The sequence below is a fragment of the Verticillium alfalfae genome, genomic scaffold (genome assembly GCF_000150825.1).
Source record: "Verticillium alfalfae VaMs.102 supercont1.5 genomic scaffold, whole genome shotgun sequence".
NCBI classification, from domain to species: domain Eukaryota; kingdom Fungi; phylum Ascomycota; class Sordariomycetes; order Glomerellales; family Plectosphaerellaceae; genus Verticillium; species Verticillium alfalfae.
The window spans coordinates 36,820-52,725 of record NW_003315034.1 but is presented as its reverse complement, the minus strand read 5'-3'; the positions used below and the strand labels follow the sequence as shown (position 1 = coordinate 52,725).

The 15,906-nt window shown below is 52.1% G+C and overlaps 8 protein-coding genes across 8 annotated transcripts; 3 read left to right on the top strand and 5 right to left on the bottom strand.

Annotated features, from left to right (window-relative positions):
- Positions 1-1,163: 1,163 nt before the first annotated feature.
- Positions 1,164-1,885, bottom strand: VDBG_04343 (GPI ethanolamine phosphate transferase; the record flags this gene model as incomplete). The annotated part of the gene is made up of 1 exon (XM_003004691.1): positions 1,164-1,885. One exon carries the CDS (start codon positions 1,883-1,885, stop codon positions 1,541-1,543), a length of 345 nt encoding a protein of 114 aa, XP_003004737.1.
- Positions 1,886-2,692: 807 nt separating this feature from the next.
- VDBG_04342 (GPI ethanolamine phosphate transferase) lies at positions 2,693-4,725 on the bottom strand (the record flags this gene model as incomplete). The annotated part of the gene is made up of 3 exons (XM_003004690.1): positions 2,693-2,884; positions 2,937-4,492; positions 4,548-4,725. 3 exons carry the CDS (start codon positions 4,723-4,725, stop codon positions 2,693-2,695), a joined length of 1,926 nt encoding a protein of 641 aa, XP_003004736.1.
- Positions 4,726-5,326: 601 nt separating this feature from the next.
- On the bottom strand, positions 5,327-6,913 carry VDBG_04341 (conserved hypothetical protein; the record flags this gene model as incomplete). Its single annotated transcript, XM_003004689.1, has 3 exons — positions 5,327-5,739; positions 5,801-6,193; positions 6,244-6,913. 3 exons carry the CDS (start codon positions 6,911-6,913, stop codon positions 5,525-5,527), a joined length of 1,278 nt encoding a protein of 425 aa, XP_003004735.1.
- Positions 6,914-7,703: 790 nt separating this feature from the next.
- On the top strand, positions 7,704-9,188 carry VDBG_04340 (ATPase family AAA domain-containing protein; the record flags this gene model as incomplete). Its single annotated transcript, XM_003004688.1, has 4 exons — positions 7,704-7,730; positions 7,784-8,069; positions 8,132-8,504; positions 8,557-9,188. The coding sequence occupies 4 exons, from the start codon at positions 7,704-7,706 to the stop codon at positions 9,098-9,100; spliced, it is 1,230 nt and encodes a 409-aa protein (XP_003004734.1).
- Positions 9,189-9,466: 278 nt separating this feature from the next.
- VDBG_04339 (cystathionine beta-lyase) lies at positions 9,467-11,358 on the top strand (the record flags this gene model as incomplete). The annotated part of the gene is made up of 2 exons (XM_003004687.1): positions 9,467-11,006; positions 11,065-11,358. 2 exons carry the CDS (start codon positions 9,747-9,749, stop codon positions 11,128-11,130), a joined length of 1,326 nt encoding a protein of 441 aa, XP_003004733.1.
- A 569-nt stretch (positions 11,359-11,927) lies between these two features.
- VDBG_04338 (membrane protein TMS1) lies at positions 11,928-12,383 on the bottom strand (the record flags this gene model as incomplete). Its single annotated transcript, XM_003004686.1, has 1 exon — positions 11,928-12,383. The coding sequence occupies one exon, from the start codon at positions 12,381-12,383 to the stop codon at positions 11,928-11,930; it is 456 nt and encodes a 151-aa protein (XP_003004732.1).
- A 376-nt stretch (positions 12,384-12,759) lies between these two features.
- On the bottom strand, positions 12,760-13,128 carry VDBG_04337 (membrane protein TMS1; the record flags this gene model as incomplete). Its single annotated transcript, XM_003004685.1, has 3 exons — positions 12,760-12,916; positions 12,977-13,056; positions 13,105-13,128. 3 exons carry the CDS (start codon positions 13,126-13,128, stop codon positions 12,760-12,762), a joined length of 261 nt encoding a protein of 86 aa, XP_003004731.1.
- A 546-nt stretch (positions 13,129-13,674) lies between these two features.
- Positions 13,675-15,680, top strand: VDBG_04336 (conserved hypothetical protein; the record flags this gene model as incomplete). The annotated part of the gene is made up of 4 exons (XM_003004684.1): positions 13,675-13,926; positions 13,997-14,946; positions 15,015-15,148; positions 15,202-15,680. The coding sequence occupies 3 exons, from the start codon at positions 14,090-14,092 to the stop codon at positions 15,678-15,680; spliced, it is 1,470 nt and encodes a 489-aa protein (XP_003004730.1).
- Between the last annotated feature and the right edge of the window lie 226 nt (positions 15,681-15,906).

The window sequence follows — 15,906 nt, the reverse complement described above, 5'->3', positions numbered from 1 at the left end:
GGTGGCCTGGTGTCTTCCGACTTCTCCTGGGAAGAGGCTTGGCCTCTGTCCATTACCAGGTGGTGGGTGCGTGGTCATGCCAAGTGGGGAGGTACTTATTATCTAGTTGCTTTACCTGTAAAACCCAGGTACTTCATCCCACCTCTCTCTGAATGGTACCCATGTTAGTAATCAGGGGGCGCCTAGTGGATAGGTAGGGTATCTACCTAGGTGCCTAGTCAGAGTACACATAGGGGCCTACCTCGTCGTCATAAGGTACCTTACTACGGGAGGTACGTTAGCACAAGGAGGAGTGCCCCCCTCCCACCGGGACCGTACTGGGCACCTAGCACTGTCTAGCTTCAAGCGCCATAGTGTTCATCACTGTCCTGTCCGAAGGACCTACTTACCTACCTACCTAGGTAGGTAATTACCTATCTAACCTACCTAGGTACCTGGGTATGAATAGGTAGACATCAATTAGCACAAGCTCTCTTGATGTCCCATCATCTCGACTAGATCCCAGCGCAAAGCTGATCAATATATATTGCAATTGTTCATCTTCGGTTAAGCCTACAGACGGCTACACATGCAGTACAGATCCTGTGTCTGCCTTGCGTTCCTGTGGTTTCACAAGCTTCAAACTTGAATTGGCCACACAACGTAGAATCCAACACTCTCCCCTGGCCCCCTTTCCGCCCTCGTCGAGACTCTCGCGAGTGACTTTGTAGTCTTACTGCTTCGTGGTCGGCAATCGTGAAACCATGTATTCCGAAATCAAACATCAAGATTGAGCCATGATTGAGAGTATTAGCCTTGAAAACAGCACGCGTGTGCGCATACTGAGCCATACGTAGAAGGTACACTCCATCCCATGCACGTGAGTTCGAGCCTTCACTCCCCGAAGCCTCAGTCACGTCGGTTCTTTGCGTGGTTCCGGCTGGTTCATCAACCTATGGATCAGCGGGTTTCGACATGCTGCTCATGTTGAAGCAAACCAAACGATACAGAACGTCAATGCATAATTATTCCGAACAAACTGTGTCTTTCTAAGGCACCTCACAAGGAGGTGCAAATGCCATTCATGGCTTTGACAGTACCTGGCAGCAGAACACCCATCGCACTGGCACACGGTAGTGTCCTTCAGGTAGGTAGGTACCTGAAGCAAGTCGGTCCAAATGCAGACGAGCCGGAGCCTGCGTGCCTACGACACCTAATATTGAGGATCCTGCTACGGTCACCCGCATCTATTACCCTTTCAGGATTCAGGAACACCCCGGTCCTGTACATAAAACCTGTCACATGCCTACCAAATCTGTGCACAGCCAAGCATGGTGGGACTTTCCCAAGCCTCACCGTATCATCAGCCGACGTGATTGTGTGGTGTGAGGAATTTGGCATGTGCTCCGGTATCCGATCCGTTCTCATTACTCCTCAATCATGCCGCTTAAATCCTCCGTACGTTCCCGTGCCTGGTATTGTTGACATAGCCGGCATGGGCTGATGGATTGGGATTAGTTCCGTGTATCCTCTCGCTGGTCGATCAAACCCTAGTAGCTCATCAAGGGCGTTTGTTGGTGATCTCTCCACCGTTGGCGCCCACCTCTTTCTTTCTTGTGAAAGCCTCGTCGACCAGGTCGTGACCATCCACCTCAATGCCCGCAATGAAACGCCCGCTGACACCTTCCAGTAGCGCTACAAACACACACAACAGACTGGCGATGACGAAATGGCTGATTGTTGAGCCGATCTCTAGCCATGACCCCTCGTCTTTGACAACCCAGAAGAAGTAGAGGGTGAGAATGTCACTAATTCCCATGACCAGCATGAACAATGCTGACGGCGCCACCCCCAACCTCACATTCAGAATGCCAAGGTTGGCGGATATGAGCGCGAAAGGAACCATTAATTTGACAATAAGCAGGATGCCCTGCCAAAGGGGGTCGAATACCGGCATCAACCGATTCACACTTTCCAGGCTGAAAGACGACACGGAAGCTACGTTACCCGTGCTGAAGAATGCCGACTGTAATAGAACGAAGAAGAAGAGAGCCACGCGGGCATCTGGAAGCCTGAGTGGTCGATAATCCTCAACTTTCGATTGAGGTGAGCTGTTCTCTCTGCCTTTCGTCGTACGCAGGCCCCTCTGTCGAAGACGCTCGGAAACATGTGCGTGATGCTCAAGGCTGACCCACGTGACGAGGAGCGTGCTGAAGGCTACATAAAACAATCCCTCATACGAGATTGTCAAGATGACGAAGGTCGGCGCACATGTCAGGAACATTACCATCAGCCGGTGAATGTAGTTGTTGTTAGGCTGTATTCTGTGAGCGAGCGGCATGATCATCGACACCACTGGCACTGAATTAGTAATGGTTCTAGGCACTGGCCATTTCGACATACCCATGACAATCCAGCCTGTGATCTGGTTGCCTAGCGGCAGACCTTGCCGAGCCTGCAGTGAGAGAGAACTAGAGCGTGTGACAATGACTGCCAATAGAACAAGACCGACCTGAACCCCTGTCAATGCCCTAGCTATCGGTAGTTTCGTCGCTGTCCTTTGTATTGTCTGATTTTTTGTCGAGGGTGCGGCAAGAAGTCGATCCTCGAATCCGAGATATGCCAAGCCAATTGCTGCCATTGCAAGGCCTCCAAGTACACTGTGTCATCATCAATAACGAACGCTAGGAATCATTAAACTTTCACGATGTACTTACACAAAGGCTGTGTTCTCGACCTTGTTCGCAGGAAGCAGCGTAAAAATACTCATGACCAGGCACGACATAAACCAAAGTAGGGAAAGCAGGGTGTGCCGCTGTAGAAAGCCGATGCCGTATGTTGCAGGCCAAAGGCTGCCGAGGATGTATAGGCCAGTCAAAACTTCGCGGTGAATGTAGCCCAGGGCCTTATGCTCTCGTTAACATCTTGGCTCTCATTTGAATGGGTATACCACTCACCAGGGACACAATGACGCCAATGTAACCCACTCCATTGAGTAGAAACGAGGCAATGCCGCCACCAGTGGCTATGTGCCCAAACAGAACATGTCGGCCTCGGTCAAGGCTACGACGACGAGCATAAACTTCTTCCCAGAACACAACGGGAAAGAAGGCGTATGCGTAATAAGTGAAAGGAGAACTGGAGATGAAAAAAGATGCATAAAGCACGGCCAGCAAGGACGTGCTAGCGAGCGTTCCCAAGGCTGTTCTCGATGGAGGCTCCGAGCCATTCAACACGTGCAAATCAATGACGCCTGTGAGGGCAAATGCTATCCAGCCCAGGTACCCAAGTGTGATCAAGGTTCGTAGGAAGAGCCAGTCGTAGGTCTGGAGATATCGCAATCCGTCTAAACCGACTTTGATCAAGGCTGCAGACTCTTCAATCGCTTCCTCGTCTCGACCTGCATCGATAAGGTTCTGAATTTCGGCCACGCGCTGTTCAACGCCTTGGTTTGCGCCACTTAGTGGACGAAACGGCCGGTAACGAAGTTCCTGCGTTCGTTTGCGCTCCTCTTTAACGCGGTACATCTCCAGAATCTCGCGCGCGTTGATGAGAGACGCTCGTGCCTTCTCCTTAATACTAGAGGAAAGGTAGGGCAAAGGAAGTTCGCCAACCGAGTTCACCGGGAATTCGGTGCCAATCAGGTGGGCCATCAAGGCCGCAATATCAGCCTGAGACACATCATGACGCTGGACATGATCCATATTCCAGTCTGATGAGTACTCATCATGGCCGGGTGCAGTCGTTCCAGGGTGCAAGCGCGGTGTCGCAATACCCGAACCCCAGGTAATCAATGGCGTCCGCGTGTTGTCAGGGTGACCATCGCCATGGCTTCCCCAGTCGCTCATGCCGTGATCGGCGGTAAAAACGAAGGCCGTTCTCTCATCATCGTAGAAGGCTTGGATCATTTCAGTAATTTCCCTGACGCCTTTGTCGACAACCTTAATATTGTTCAGATACTCTTTCGAGTATGGGCGATATCCATGACCCGAGGTGTCTATACCGAGAAGGTGTAGGAAGAACACGACTTTGTCCTGGCGTAAAGCCGCACTGAGTGTGTCGTTTCTTTGTGCCTCCTTGAAAAAGTCTTTGACATGATCGAACACCCAAAGATCCAGCTCTATGGCATCAGACGAAAAGTCTTCGAACTCATGGCCGTACGTGAAAGAGTCGACACGTCCAGGTACGGCGCCTTGTTGAAACATGGGTAAGATGTCGGGGCTGCCCCAGCTCCAGGTATGCCGACTTCTGTTGAAGACGCTATCGAAATTGACGGGGTTCAATTTCCAGCCAGTTGCGACGGCCGACACATCCTCGTATAGTCCGGCGATGAGAGCAACATGGCCTGGTCGGGACTCGGTAGGTACCCGGGTATGCGAAACCCCGAAACTGCCATGTTCCAAGACGCGGGAGCGTAGAAAGGGGGCGAGGGGGCGAGGGACGAGATCGTCGTCTGTTTTCGGATAGGGATCTGGAAAGGACTGGAAGGCTTTATCGGCACGTAAGCCATCTCCTGTGGCCAAACAGTCAGCGAGACAGACCTCTGGGTCGAGCGAAACCAAACGAACCAACAAATAGGACCAACCGGTCGGCAGGTGCCTTCACATCTGGCGTTTGGCGTACCCCAATGAGTCGCATACCAGAAACGACGGGACTGACAAAGTAGATGTCAAAGATAGAGTATATGTACACCAAGTGGAATACCACGGCGATGGCTAGGAAGCCAACGCGGGAGAAGACGGCCATGGCGAATGGGAAACGAGGCTTGTTAGTTGGATTGGTAGATGCAGAAGCTCGCTCAGAAGGTAGCCATAACCAATGAATGACGAAAAAAATAGTCGACCAAGCCAGAACCAGTGTAATAGGGGAGAAAGAGGGTATCACTGGGTGTATGCGTGACCGTCGGGGGAAGGAGCGATAGGTATAGCCAACAAATGCTGGAAACAAGAACAGCTTTCCCTAGATTTGGTGCCTGCCTCAATGGCGCGCTAGGACACCTTACTGGCAAGTTCAGGGCGTGACACGGCGCGCTGCACCCATTACATTAGCGGGGCCTCCTCAGGGCGTGGGGTCCCGCCACCCGATGATCTAGGTACCTCACCTCCATGAAGTTGGGTACCACGTCGATTTTTGGATAGACACAATGTTGTCTGTCTTGAGTAAATGCCGCAGCTGAACCGTAAGCATAGTTACTGCTTTTCTCCTGTTACTGAATGTTTTGAGCTAGGCGAAAAGGGACATGGGGTTGATTTGCGTTGTCCATCAGGGTGTTGCATGTTGTCGTGTTGTCCCTGACATCGTTGCACCCGGAGGGCCTGTCATCGATGGCACTCCCAGACTTATGGCTGCGTATAGCCTTTCACCCAGGCCGATTTCATTCATATGGAATTTTCCCAGTGTATCAGAGGGCAAAGACATCATAAGTATCGTGTCAGACTACGGAAAGATAATTCCTAAGGGGTATCAACCAGACTCCGTGACAACCAGCTGCTTCCAGTCGACCAATTCCTCCCTCACTATTCTTTCGATTTTGACTGCCAGCACCCTACTCGGGAGGTTCCATTAATGATTTAGAGACTCGAGCGTAAAACTTTGCTGCTTGAGGGCGGGGAAAGGTAATCTCATCCGTCAGGAACTCGGGAAGGAGATTGATAAGCTCTCGATCGCGGCTCTCGTCAAGTTGCGGCATGTACGTGAATTGTGCTTCCTCATAGCTTTCGCTGGCGACCTCGTTTTGTACACATAACTTGAAATGAAGAGCTGCATCGGTTACAGTATGTCAGCTGAATGATCTCACAAGCCTTGCTAGGATATTGCTTACTACCGTTCCTTCCAGTCTGAAGACAGTCAAAGACATCCTCAATCGGCTCGCGTCGGACGTTCCTCACAATGAGGCCCGTCAAGTCAGCATAGAGGTCATCTTTCATTTGTGCCGCTTGAACAGCATCTGGACCAACGACAAGTGCAGCTGAAGAGTGATTGCCCTTTGTGCCACCGCCCGGAACTCTGGCAGTCGATGCATCAACCGTCCTGCTTGCGGATAGTTTTGCAGACAGATTCTTGATTTCTTTTCGAGCTTCGGCCAGCGAGGCGCTCAACTCTACTACTCTTTCCTCTGACTGGTCCAGGCGGGTCTTATCAATCCGACCCTCTCTCGCAAGCCCTCGTTGTATTTCAAGGTCCGCTTGCAGACTGGATATGAGAGCACTAGCGACTTGGCCAAGGTTAGCAATTACTTTGCGCCTACTAGAGGGCCATGCTCACCTCTTGCGCGCTCTTCGCTCTGCTTTTGTAGACGATCAAAATTGCGCTCGGCTTCCTTGACGACAAGCTCCCGAAGATCGCAGTACTTGGCCTCCAAACTGTCGCATTTGTTGTTGAGATCGCCTATGCGGCGTCGCAGTTGTGCGGAGCTTGCCTCGCGACTGGGAGAAGAGGGATACTGCTTGCGAGGGCTCAGAGAGAGGGCCCTGGAGGAATATTGCGCCGGGGACAGTGGAGGCTGTTTGGGAGACTGGTCCATCAATGGGCTTTCGATCTTCTCCTCCAATTTGTTCCCAATATCATCAATAGCCACGGTGGCCATCTGTTGCGTCTCCGGTATCTCTGCCAGCTGAGAAAGCGGCGCATCCTTCTTCGAGGTAGAGGCATTCTTTGCCTTTGGGGGACGGCCTCTTGGCCGACCAAGCACAGGCTTGTTCTCTGTAATCGTAGTGTCGCAACCTGCAGCGTGCACGGATATGTCTCCTTGTGCGGATCTGCCTCTCGTAGTCCTCTCGGCGATGTGGTTTGTACTTTTCTCTAACAAGGCTTCTCGCGCAGCAGTTTCCGCGATCGCTGTTGCCCTCTTACTCGTACGACCAGATGAAGCTTGCGCCGGCTTCGTCACCTTGTTCGCCGCTGGTCTCCCGCGCATCTTCTTGGGTGTAGGCATTTTTTGTTGAGTGGCAGCGGGAACCAAGTCAAAGCCCATGAGACAATCCGATATTTCATCAGTGTCAGAATCTCGCAGAAGATCCAGTATGTTGGACTGGCGTTTCATTTGCGACATCAAGGAGGGGTTGCAACGTGGTGTTATGTTTGTTGAAATCAGGAATCGAGCTCGCGGAGTGAGTGGAGCCGGTGCCCAGCGCATTCATGAACTAGCGCATTCAAAAACAAAAAAATCTCTTGGGAACCGAATCGCTATCGTGAGAGGAGGAGCGAAGGAAGAATATCGAAGAGTTCAATCAGTCATTTGTTGTGATAACATATGATGACGGGAGTTGCCTTTTCGGGAATCATGTCAACACACAAGGTCCCAAGGGCCCCGCTTAGTGCATCAACTGTTTACAATGTGAACTGGTAGCATGGACCTTGACGCGCTTCGGTACCGCCATGTGACAGCCCCACCAAATTGGAGTGCCCATCGCGGATGTGATTCCGCCCGATTGTTAATTCCCGTGACGGAAATCACTTCGCATCGTGTCGTGAACGAATTCAACTCGCAAGTCACATATATGTGCTAAAAGTGTACCACGCGGCTTCCTCGTTACATCGAGCCGGGGAAAGTTGAGCATCTCCCAGCTCCTCCCCATCACCGCTTGTTCTCTTGCATTCGAATGCGTCGTTTTGTCAGACGTTGAAGCTGCGCCAGAAGCGTCAACCTCGGCCAACTACACTCAAGATCTTCTATCGAACACGTGGAAATGGCCGATCGAAGAAAAGGTCTTGGCGACTTTGCCATGGATATTCTTCTCGTCTTTGGCACCGTGAGTTGTAGAGGCTGATTGTCGTCGCGCATGTTTCTGCTGACACGTCAAAGATGGCTGGTGCCATTTACCTAGGTCGGAGCTTCCTATCATCACTCGAAACCACTATGGCCGATCCTGAAAAAGAAAAACATGAAAGAGCAAGAATAAGAGCGCAAGAGCATCTTGAGAGATTAAGGAAAGGAAAGCGCAACGGAGGCGACGATGTCGCAGAGAATCCCGGCGACAATGAAACGCAGCGACGAGGACCGAGGCCTGAAGATCTTGTGCTCAATGAGTACGAGAACATGGTTGCATTGGAGATGGTGGCTCCTGAAGACATACCCGTCGGCTTCAATGGTGAGGACTTAGATGCGCATCACACATCACAAGACGAGGACGTCTGGGCTAATGGTACCTAGACATAGGAGGTCTAGAAGACATCATTGAGGAGGTCAAGGAGTCGGTTATCTATCCTCTGACCATGCCTCACTTGTACGCTCACGCCGCTCCTCTCCTTTCGGCGCCATCTGGTGTGTTATTCTACGGAAGCCCGGGATGCGGCAAGACTATGCTGGCCAAGGCTGTCGCCCGTGAGAGTGGCGCTTCTTTTATCAACCTGCACATATCAACCATGACAGAGAAGTGGTATGGAGATTCGAACAAGATTGTGCGAGCAGTCTTCTCCCTGGCACGCAAGATGCAGCCGGCTATTATTTTTATCGATGAAATCGATGCTGTTCTCGGCACCCGCCGAAGTGGAGAGCACGAGGCGAGCGGCATGGTCAAAGCCGAGTAAGGCCTCCACAACTCTTGCGTGAATGATGCGGTGCTTATCATGTGGCAGGTTTATGACACTCTGGGACGGTCTCACGTCTGCCAATGCGTCCGGGACGCCAGCGCAGATTGTTGTATTGGGCGCGACTAATCGCATGCAGGACATAGATGAAGCCATTCTACGGAGGATGCCGAAAAAGTTCTCCGTGCCGTTGCCCGGCAAAGAACAACGGCAAAGGATCCTTCAGCTCATCCTGCGGGACACCAAGAGGGATGCGGAGCATTTTGATATTGATTACATCGCCAATGTCACGGCCGGTCTGTCTGGGAGCGACATTAAAGAGGCCTGCCGCGACGCTGCCATGGCACCAGTTCGGGAATACATGCGAGAGCACCGTGCCAGTGGTAGGGCAGCGTCCAGTGTCAACCCTGCGCATTTCCGAGGCGTACGCACGGAAGACTTCTTTGGACGGCTCGGCGGGGGTCAAATCCTCATGGAAAATCACTCTAGGGAATCGGCGAAGGCGCACACCTGGCGGCCATCGCCGCAAGAATACGAGGACATGGTGGAAGATGTGGACGGTTCAGAGGAGGGAACACAGAAGCATCGTTGAGAGGAGTTTATGGTCAAGATATGACTGCATCGCTTGTGGTCACAGGGCGGTGTAACAAAAATACAAGCATGGACTGGTGTTGCGAATCAAGTAACCTTCATTCAGTAAATAGGTGGACATGGTACACCAGACCGGGCCGGGACACTTGTCCAGTCATCTGCGCCTGTGATCACGTCATGTCTGGGGCCCAACGTGCCCCACGATTCCGTGCTCCCCGCGCCTCCCACCAGCCAACCAGCATCGCTCACACACTACATGGCCCCAAGCACGCATCGCCTCTGAGTCAATCAGGCAAGAGCCGGTGAGGGACCACTGAACCGAATCCCCATTCTCGGAGCTGCATCGGCGTCACACCTTCCATCTCCCACCTTTACACATCGCACATCACGTCCCCAGTCAACTCTAAGCTATACATACTTGAGCGTCCACCCGAATCACTTCCAATACACTCGGGTACGAGTACGCCGGTGCTGCGAGAACCTATTTGATCTGCTGAGCAGTTCAATTGTCTTGCGGCGACAAGTCTGGCTCGGGAAAACACACGAGACCAGCGGTAGAAAGTACTCCTCGCTCTTGTTATCTTCGACACGCTTGAGCAATTCGAACCGATTCTCTCCTCCTCGCCAATCCGAAAATTTCGCACACAATGGCCGCGCAATCGAGCTTCAGCGGCGGCAACGGCGGACCCTCAAAGCCGAGCGAACTCTCCAAGCGTCTTGACTTGGATGGTCATGATCTGCCCCCTTCACCTGCTCCATCCAGCCCTCGCAACGGTCGTCGCCGTTACGCACTGGCTACAGAGCTTGTGTATACAGAAACCAACGACCAGTATGGCTCCTCCAGCATTCCCATCTATCAGTCGGCCACTTTCAAGCAGTCTTCCGCCCGGGGCGGCAACAGCGAGTATGACTACACTCGGTCTGGCAACCCCACTCGGACCCATCTTGAGCGCCACATGGCTAAGATCATGAATGCCTCACGTGCCCTCGCTGTTGGCTCAGGTATGGGTGCACTGGACGTCATCACCCGCCTTCTCAGGCCCGGCGACGAAGTCATCACCGGCGACGATCTGTACGGTGGAACCAACCGCTTGCTTGCGTACTTATCCTCCAACCAGGGTATTGTGGTGCACCACGTCAATACCACTACTGTCGATGCAGTGCGCGACGTCGTATCGGACAAGACGGCCATGGTGCTCCTCGAGACCCCGACGAACCCTCTGATCAAGGTCATTGACATACCTTCGATCGCGAGGGTGGTACACGAAGTTAATGATAAGGCGCTTGTCGTCGTCGATAACACCATGCTCTCCCCCATGCTATGCAACCCCCTGGATCTTGGCGCCGATATTGTTTACGAGTCCGGCACCAAGTATTTGTCGGGTCATCACGATATCATGGCCGGCATCATTGGTGTCAATGATGCCGCAGTTGCCGACAAATTATACTTCACCATCAACGCCAGTGGTTGTGGATTGTCGCCCAACGACTCCTTCCTATTGATGAGAGGTGTCAAGACCCTGGCTATCCGAATGGAGAAGCAGCAATCAAATGCGCAGCAGATTGCCGAGTTTCTCGAGAATCATGGCTTTCGTGTGCGGTATCCCGGCCTCAAATCTCACCCTCAGTACGATCTGCATTGGTCGATGGCTCGCGGTGCCGGAGCAGTGCTGTCCTTTGAGACAGGCGACGCCTCACTGTCCGAAAGGATTGTGGAAGCTGCTCGCCTGTGGGGTATCAGCGTGAGCTTCGGCTGCGTCAACAGCTTGATCAGTATGCCTTGCCAGATGAGTCACGCGAGCATTGATGCCAAGACCCGCAAAGAGCGACAAATGCCCGAAGACATCATCAGACTCTGTGTCGGAATTGAAGATGTCGAGGATCTCATCGATGATCTGTCACGCGCTGTAAGTTGTTCACTGCAGGCAATTGACCAAGCAATGTAAGCAAGCTAACAGAACCCAGTTGGTCCAGGCCGGAGCCGTTACTGTAACGCTGGAGGGGATCCAAGCAAATCCAGTGGCAGCATAGATGGATCATAGAAATGGCGTTATTACAAAGATCGAATTCCGGGTGCTGTATGAGATTGGACAAGGGACGATTCACTAGCTGGCTTTCCAGGCAGCCAGTGGGAGCTGAAACGGCTTTCGCCAGGTAGCCATTAAAGAGCATCGAGAGAAAAAAATGTTGAATATAGAAGTCGACGCCAGTATGCCATGCCTTCTTTACTCGTGTCGTAAGAATTCAAATTCTAAACTGAAGGCCCACCAAAGCCGATCAGGATCGTGACATGAGTACGCAGGAGTAACAATCTACCATGCCGTCTATCATCGATGATATGCAGGCCTTGCTGGTAGACGTAAATATGATCAGTTCTTACAAAATGTGACAGTTGTATTATCAACGTATAACTATGCAAACAAGCCTCATACACTATTGCTCACCCAACAAATAAGAATCCAACAACTCCTAAAAGATGCGTTTTCTTGGAGAGCAAGAGAACCTCTACGAAAAATCGAAACGATCGGGCAGAATGACAGGGGCTACAAGGGTCCCAGGTATACAAAGCGTAGCAAACCCAAGCGCTGACGATCTTGATCCAGCTCGCAAAGTAGGTGCGTCCAACAGGAGCAAAATCGCCATCCTGCTTCGACTGATCGAAGCTCATCGCAAGTAACGTAGCGATCCAGGCAGTAGCGAGGAAAAAGATGATGTGAAAGACGCTGTAGTTGTACTGCGTCTGCGTTCTCTCGTCATCGCCAGGTGACTTGTTGCCGGCATCGCTCTCGTCGTCAGATAGGAGGGCATCTGCTGGAAGACTCCCTTCTTCAACCTGCGCGACGCAGGGCCTCGGCACGCATCTCGGCGCGAGCGCCAGGCTGCTGGGTAACGAGATCGTGCTCATCATCCTCGGGAAGCCGGATAGCGCCATTGGACCCCATGCCAAGACTCTGAGTGGCAGCGCGCGTAGTAGTATAAGCAACGGTAAGCATCGTAACGATTGCGCCTATGACGATCGATGTTGTCCGGGTTCCCTGGGCCCGGATCAGAGGGTTGCATTGTCTATCATCGGGTTCCATAGACACAGCGGACATGGTCAGATATGTGCAGTACACTGCCACCATCGCTGCTTGAGCGAGACCAGCCTTGGGGTTATACTCCTGTACTGTCGGATTGACGGAGATGAACGAAGTGACGAGCCAGAAAATAAGGTTGATGGTAATGGCAGCCTGGTTCATTGCACAGCCACCCTTGGCGAAGAATATGTACATGACAATAGTCATAGCAAGGGAGGCAACGTACATGCCCAGAGTTGAACCGATAAGGACAGTTCTCCAGACCTTTGATTCGGTGTTTTCGATTTGCTCAAGGCAGTATTCAGCCCAGTTGTGCGCGAGGGTCGACAAGTAGAATCAAGCCGAGTATGAGAAATAGCATGGCAGCAAACAGTGCGATGTAATTGCCCCAGACCTGAAAGAATTCATCAGGAATGAGGAACGAGAGAACAATGAGAGCCAGCCATGCGATGACTTTAGGGCCCCAGTATCCGTTTTGTAGAAGCAGCCGCGTGGGTTCTTTGGAGGATGTGATGTTGAAGAGCAGGCCCGGCAAAGATGAGAATGGAAAGAGACCGAGAGCGAAATTGATGCCGGTGCATGGCTAGCCAACCATAACCATTGGCCCGGTGGGACAGTCGATTTTAACATAGTCGAGTGTGAGGTGTTCGAGTTTCTTGATGGCCCAAGGCGTGAGCATGATCCACGAGAGAATCGAGTTGACTAAGAGGAGGAGAGCGTAGGCGATGCGGGTGGCGACGCTGAATGAGAAGGGTAATCAGTGTACGTTGCGCATTGGAGAGAGCGTGTTGGAGGCATACCTGTTGCCACATTTACCGCACGCGCTGCACACAGCAGAGCATGTCGCGGCGCCGCAACAGCTAGCAGCGAAAGTGACAACCTATGCCATGTTAGAGGGCGGAGGCGTCCCGAGGTAACAACGACATACCGAGCCTATGCTGGGCACCGCCATCAGCGGCAAAGAGAGCAAAGCCCCCATGACCAAGAGTCGTTGCTAGCCCCCCACAACACAATAAGGGGGGGGGTGAAAATGTGTTAGAAATGTATGGGACAATGTATGTTGGTGTATCAGACAGGAAGCCTCGAAGTCGCGACTGAAGGACGCAGTCAAAAGAGTCACGACAGCTGGGCCGCTCGACACAACTCGTTGATCACTGGGTATCCTTCCATGTGGATTCTGGGGGGGTACGACTCCCGATCCCCATTCGTTGTTACCAGGATTAAGAACTCCCACGTGACTCTAGGATGTCTTACCTCACCTTCGTCAATGCGGCATGACACAGACAAGTAGGTACGTCAGCTGCCGTCCTCTCACTCAGCCGACTACGGCAGATGCGACAGTTGGACCTTGCACTGGCTCCGCAGCCGGAGCGAGATAACAGCAACCCCGAGGGATGCGCGTTATCTCTTCCCGTGCTGTCTTCATTGTGGCCGACTACAGGTCATCATCGCAGGCCGAGCTAATGCCAAACTCGAACGCCAGTAGCTCTTGTCTCTCGCAGGTCGACAAGACAACATTTACAGATGACTACGTTGCGAATTCGCGACGACTTTCAATCTCGTTCTTCCGGCCCGGCTAATTGGATGATGTCCTGAACGAGCCGACCTGGCACCTTCCATCACGATAGTTCGACCCGCACTTCGCTTCACCAACACCATGACGAACAACTCAAAGCATGCGCAGCTCAATCAAGCTCGCATAGTCGCTAGCATCGCAGCGACGGTTATTTCTCTTGCATGCGGTACCAATGTGAGCGCTCAATACCCGGAACTCTTGCCCGTTCTATCCTATCTTCGAGCTAACCTTCACCTTCTCTCAGTACGTCTATTCAGCATGGGCTCCCCAATTCGCCGACCGGCTCAAATTATCGTCTACGCAAAGTAATTTGATAGGTCTTTCTGGAAACTTGGGAATGTACTCTCTCGGCGTACCCATAGGCATCTTCGTCGATACCAAAGGCCCACGCCCTGCGGTCATCGCCGGCGCTATACTACTGGCATCAGGCTATTTTCCATTGCACCAGGCTTTCGATCATGCAGCTGGTTCTGTTCCCCTGCTTTGCTTTTTCTCGTATCTCACGGGTCTCGGAGGCTGCATGGCCTTCGCCGCGGCTGTCAAGACGTCTGCCCTCAACTGGCCACATCACCGTGGCACCGCAACAGCATTTCCTCTGGCCGCCTTTGGCCTCAGTGCGTTCTTCTTCTCCTTATTTGGGAGTGTTTTCTTCCCCGGAAACACAAGTGCTTTTTTAGCCACCCTCGCTATTGGTACATTTGGTTTACCGTTTGTCGGTTTCTTCTTCCTTCGCGTGCTACCTCCTACCGGATACCGCCCAGTCGCACGTCCAGATCCTCTACTGGGCTCTCAAGAGCTTTACAGGACCGAATCTGAAGAGGCAAAGCACCAAGCCACGCACCACGCACAAAATACTTCTCGTTTCGAACCCGGTACGTCACCTAGCACAAGTAGCCCTAGCGGCACAGTCGATCTGTTTCATGGTGGGAGTGTCCGAGGTACCGAAGCTACTCATGGGCACGATGAAGAACATGGCCTGCCTGACTCAACTGACGGCCCCGAACCTGATGAGACTTCTTCATTGGTATCGAGTGCATCATCAATGCCCGGAGACGTTGTTGTGCAGAGCAGTGTTGATTTGGATCGTTCTCATCGTATAGATATTCGTGGTTGGCAGTTATTGCGCATGATCGACTTTTGGCAATTATTCTGTGTCATGGGTATTCTCACCGGGATTGGTCTGATGACCATCAAGTATGTTCCCCTGATACAGCAGCTCAGTTGGCCACCACTTTTCCCAATATAGCTGACAAATTCCACAGTAACATTGGCCATACTGTTAATGCCCTGTGGCGCCACTGGGATGACACCGTCGACGAAAATTTTCTTATTACTCACCAACAGCTGCATGTCTCCATATTGTCGATCTGCAGCTTTACGGGACGGCTTCTTAGCGGTGAGTTGCATAAATTCCATGACCAATGATGGCCCTTGAGCTCATACTTGTAGGCGTCGGTTCCGACATCATTGTCAAGGTGCTCCGTGGCAGCCGCGTCTGGTGTCTCGTCATATCCAGTCTGATCTTCTCCATGGCACAAATTTGCGCATTGAGCATAGAGAATCCGCATTTACTGGGTTTTGTATCCGGTCTATCTGGCCTCGCGTACGGCATCCTGTTCGGTGTCTTCCCTTCAATCGTCGCTGAGACCTTTGGCATTCATGGGCTCAGTCAAAATTGGGGTCTAATGACGCTTTCGCCCGTCATCTCGGGCAATGTCTTCAACCTCTTTTATGGGTCTGTTTTTGATCAACACAGTGTAATTGGTCCTGGCGGAGAGCGTATTTGTCATGACGGCCGTGGGTGTTACCAAGCCGCCTACTTGGTCACACTGGGTGCCTGCGCATTAGGAACTGTTACCACGCTGTGGGTCATTCGCCATCAACATGTCACCTGGGCCAAAGAGGACAAGGGGGAGCAGGAGGACTGAGTGTGTTTTCCTTCCAGACCTGTACATATATGTGGACGTAAATAGACGGCATCGACATGAATCTACACACACGATCAACCGGATTTGTTGACGCGTTGTATTGGTCCTGCTCCTTCCCAGATCCACCCACCGGGCTCCTTTCCTCTCACTCTATCCGTTTTCGTAACAAGTGCTTCATTATTGCGCAGTCGTGTAGAGAACTGGCAAGTACCTCCTCTGAAACTCA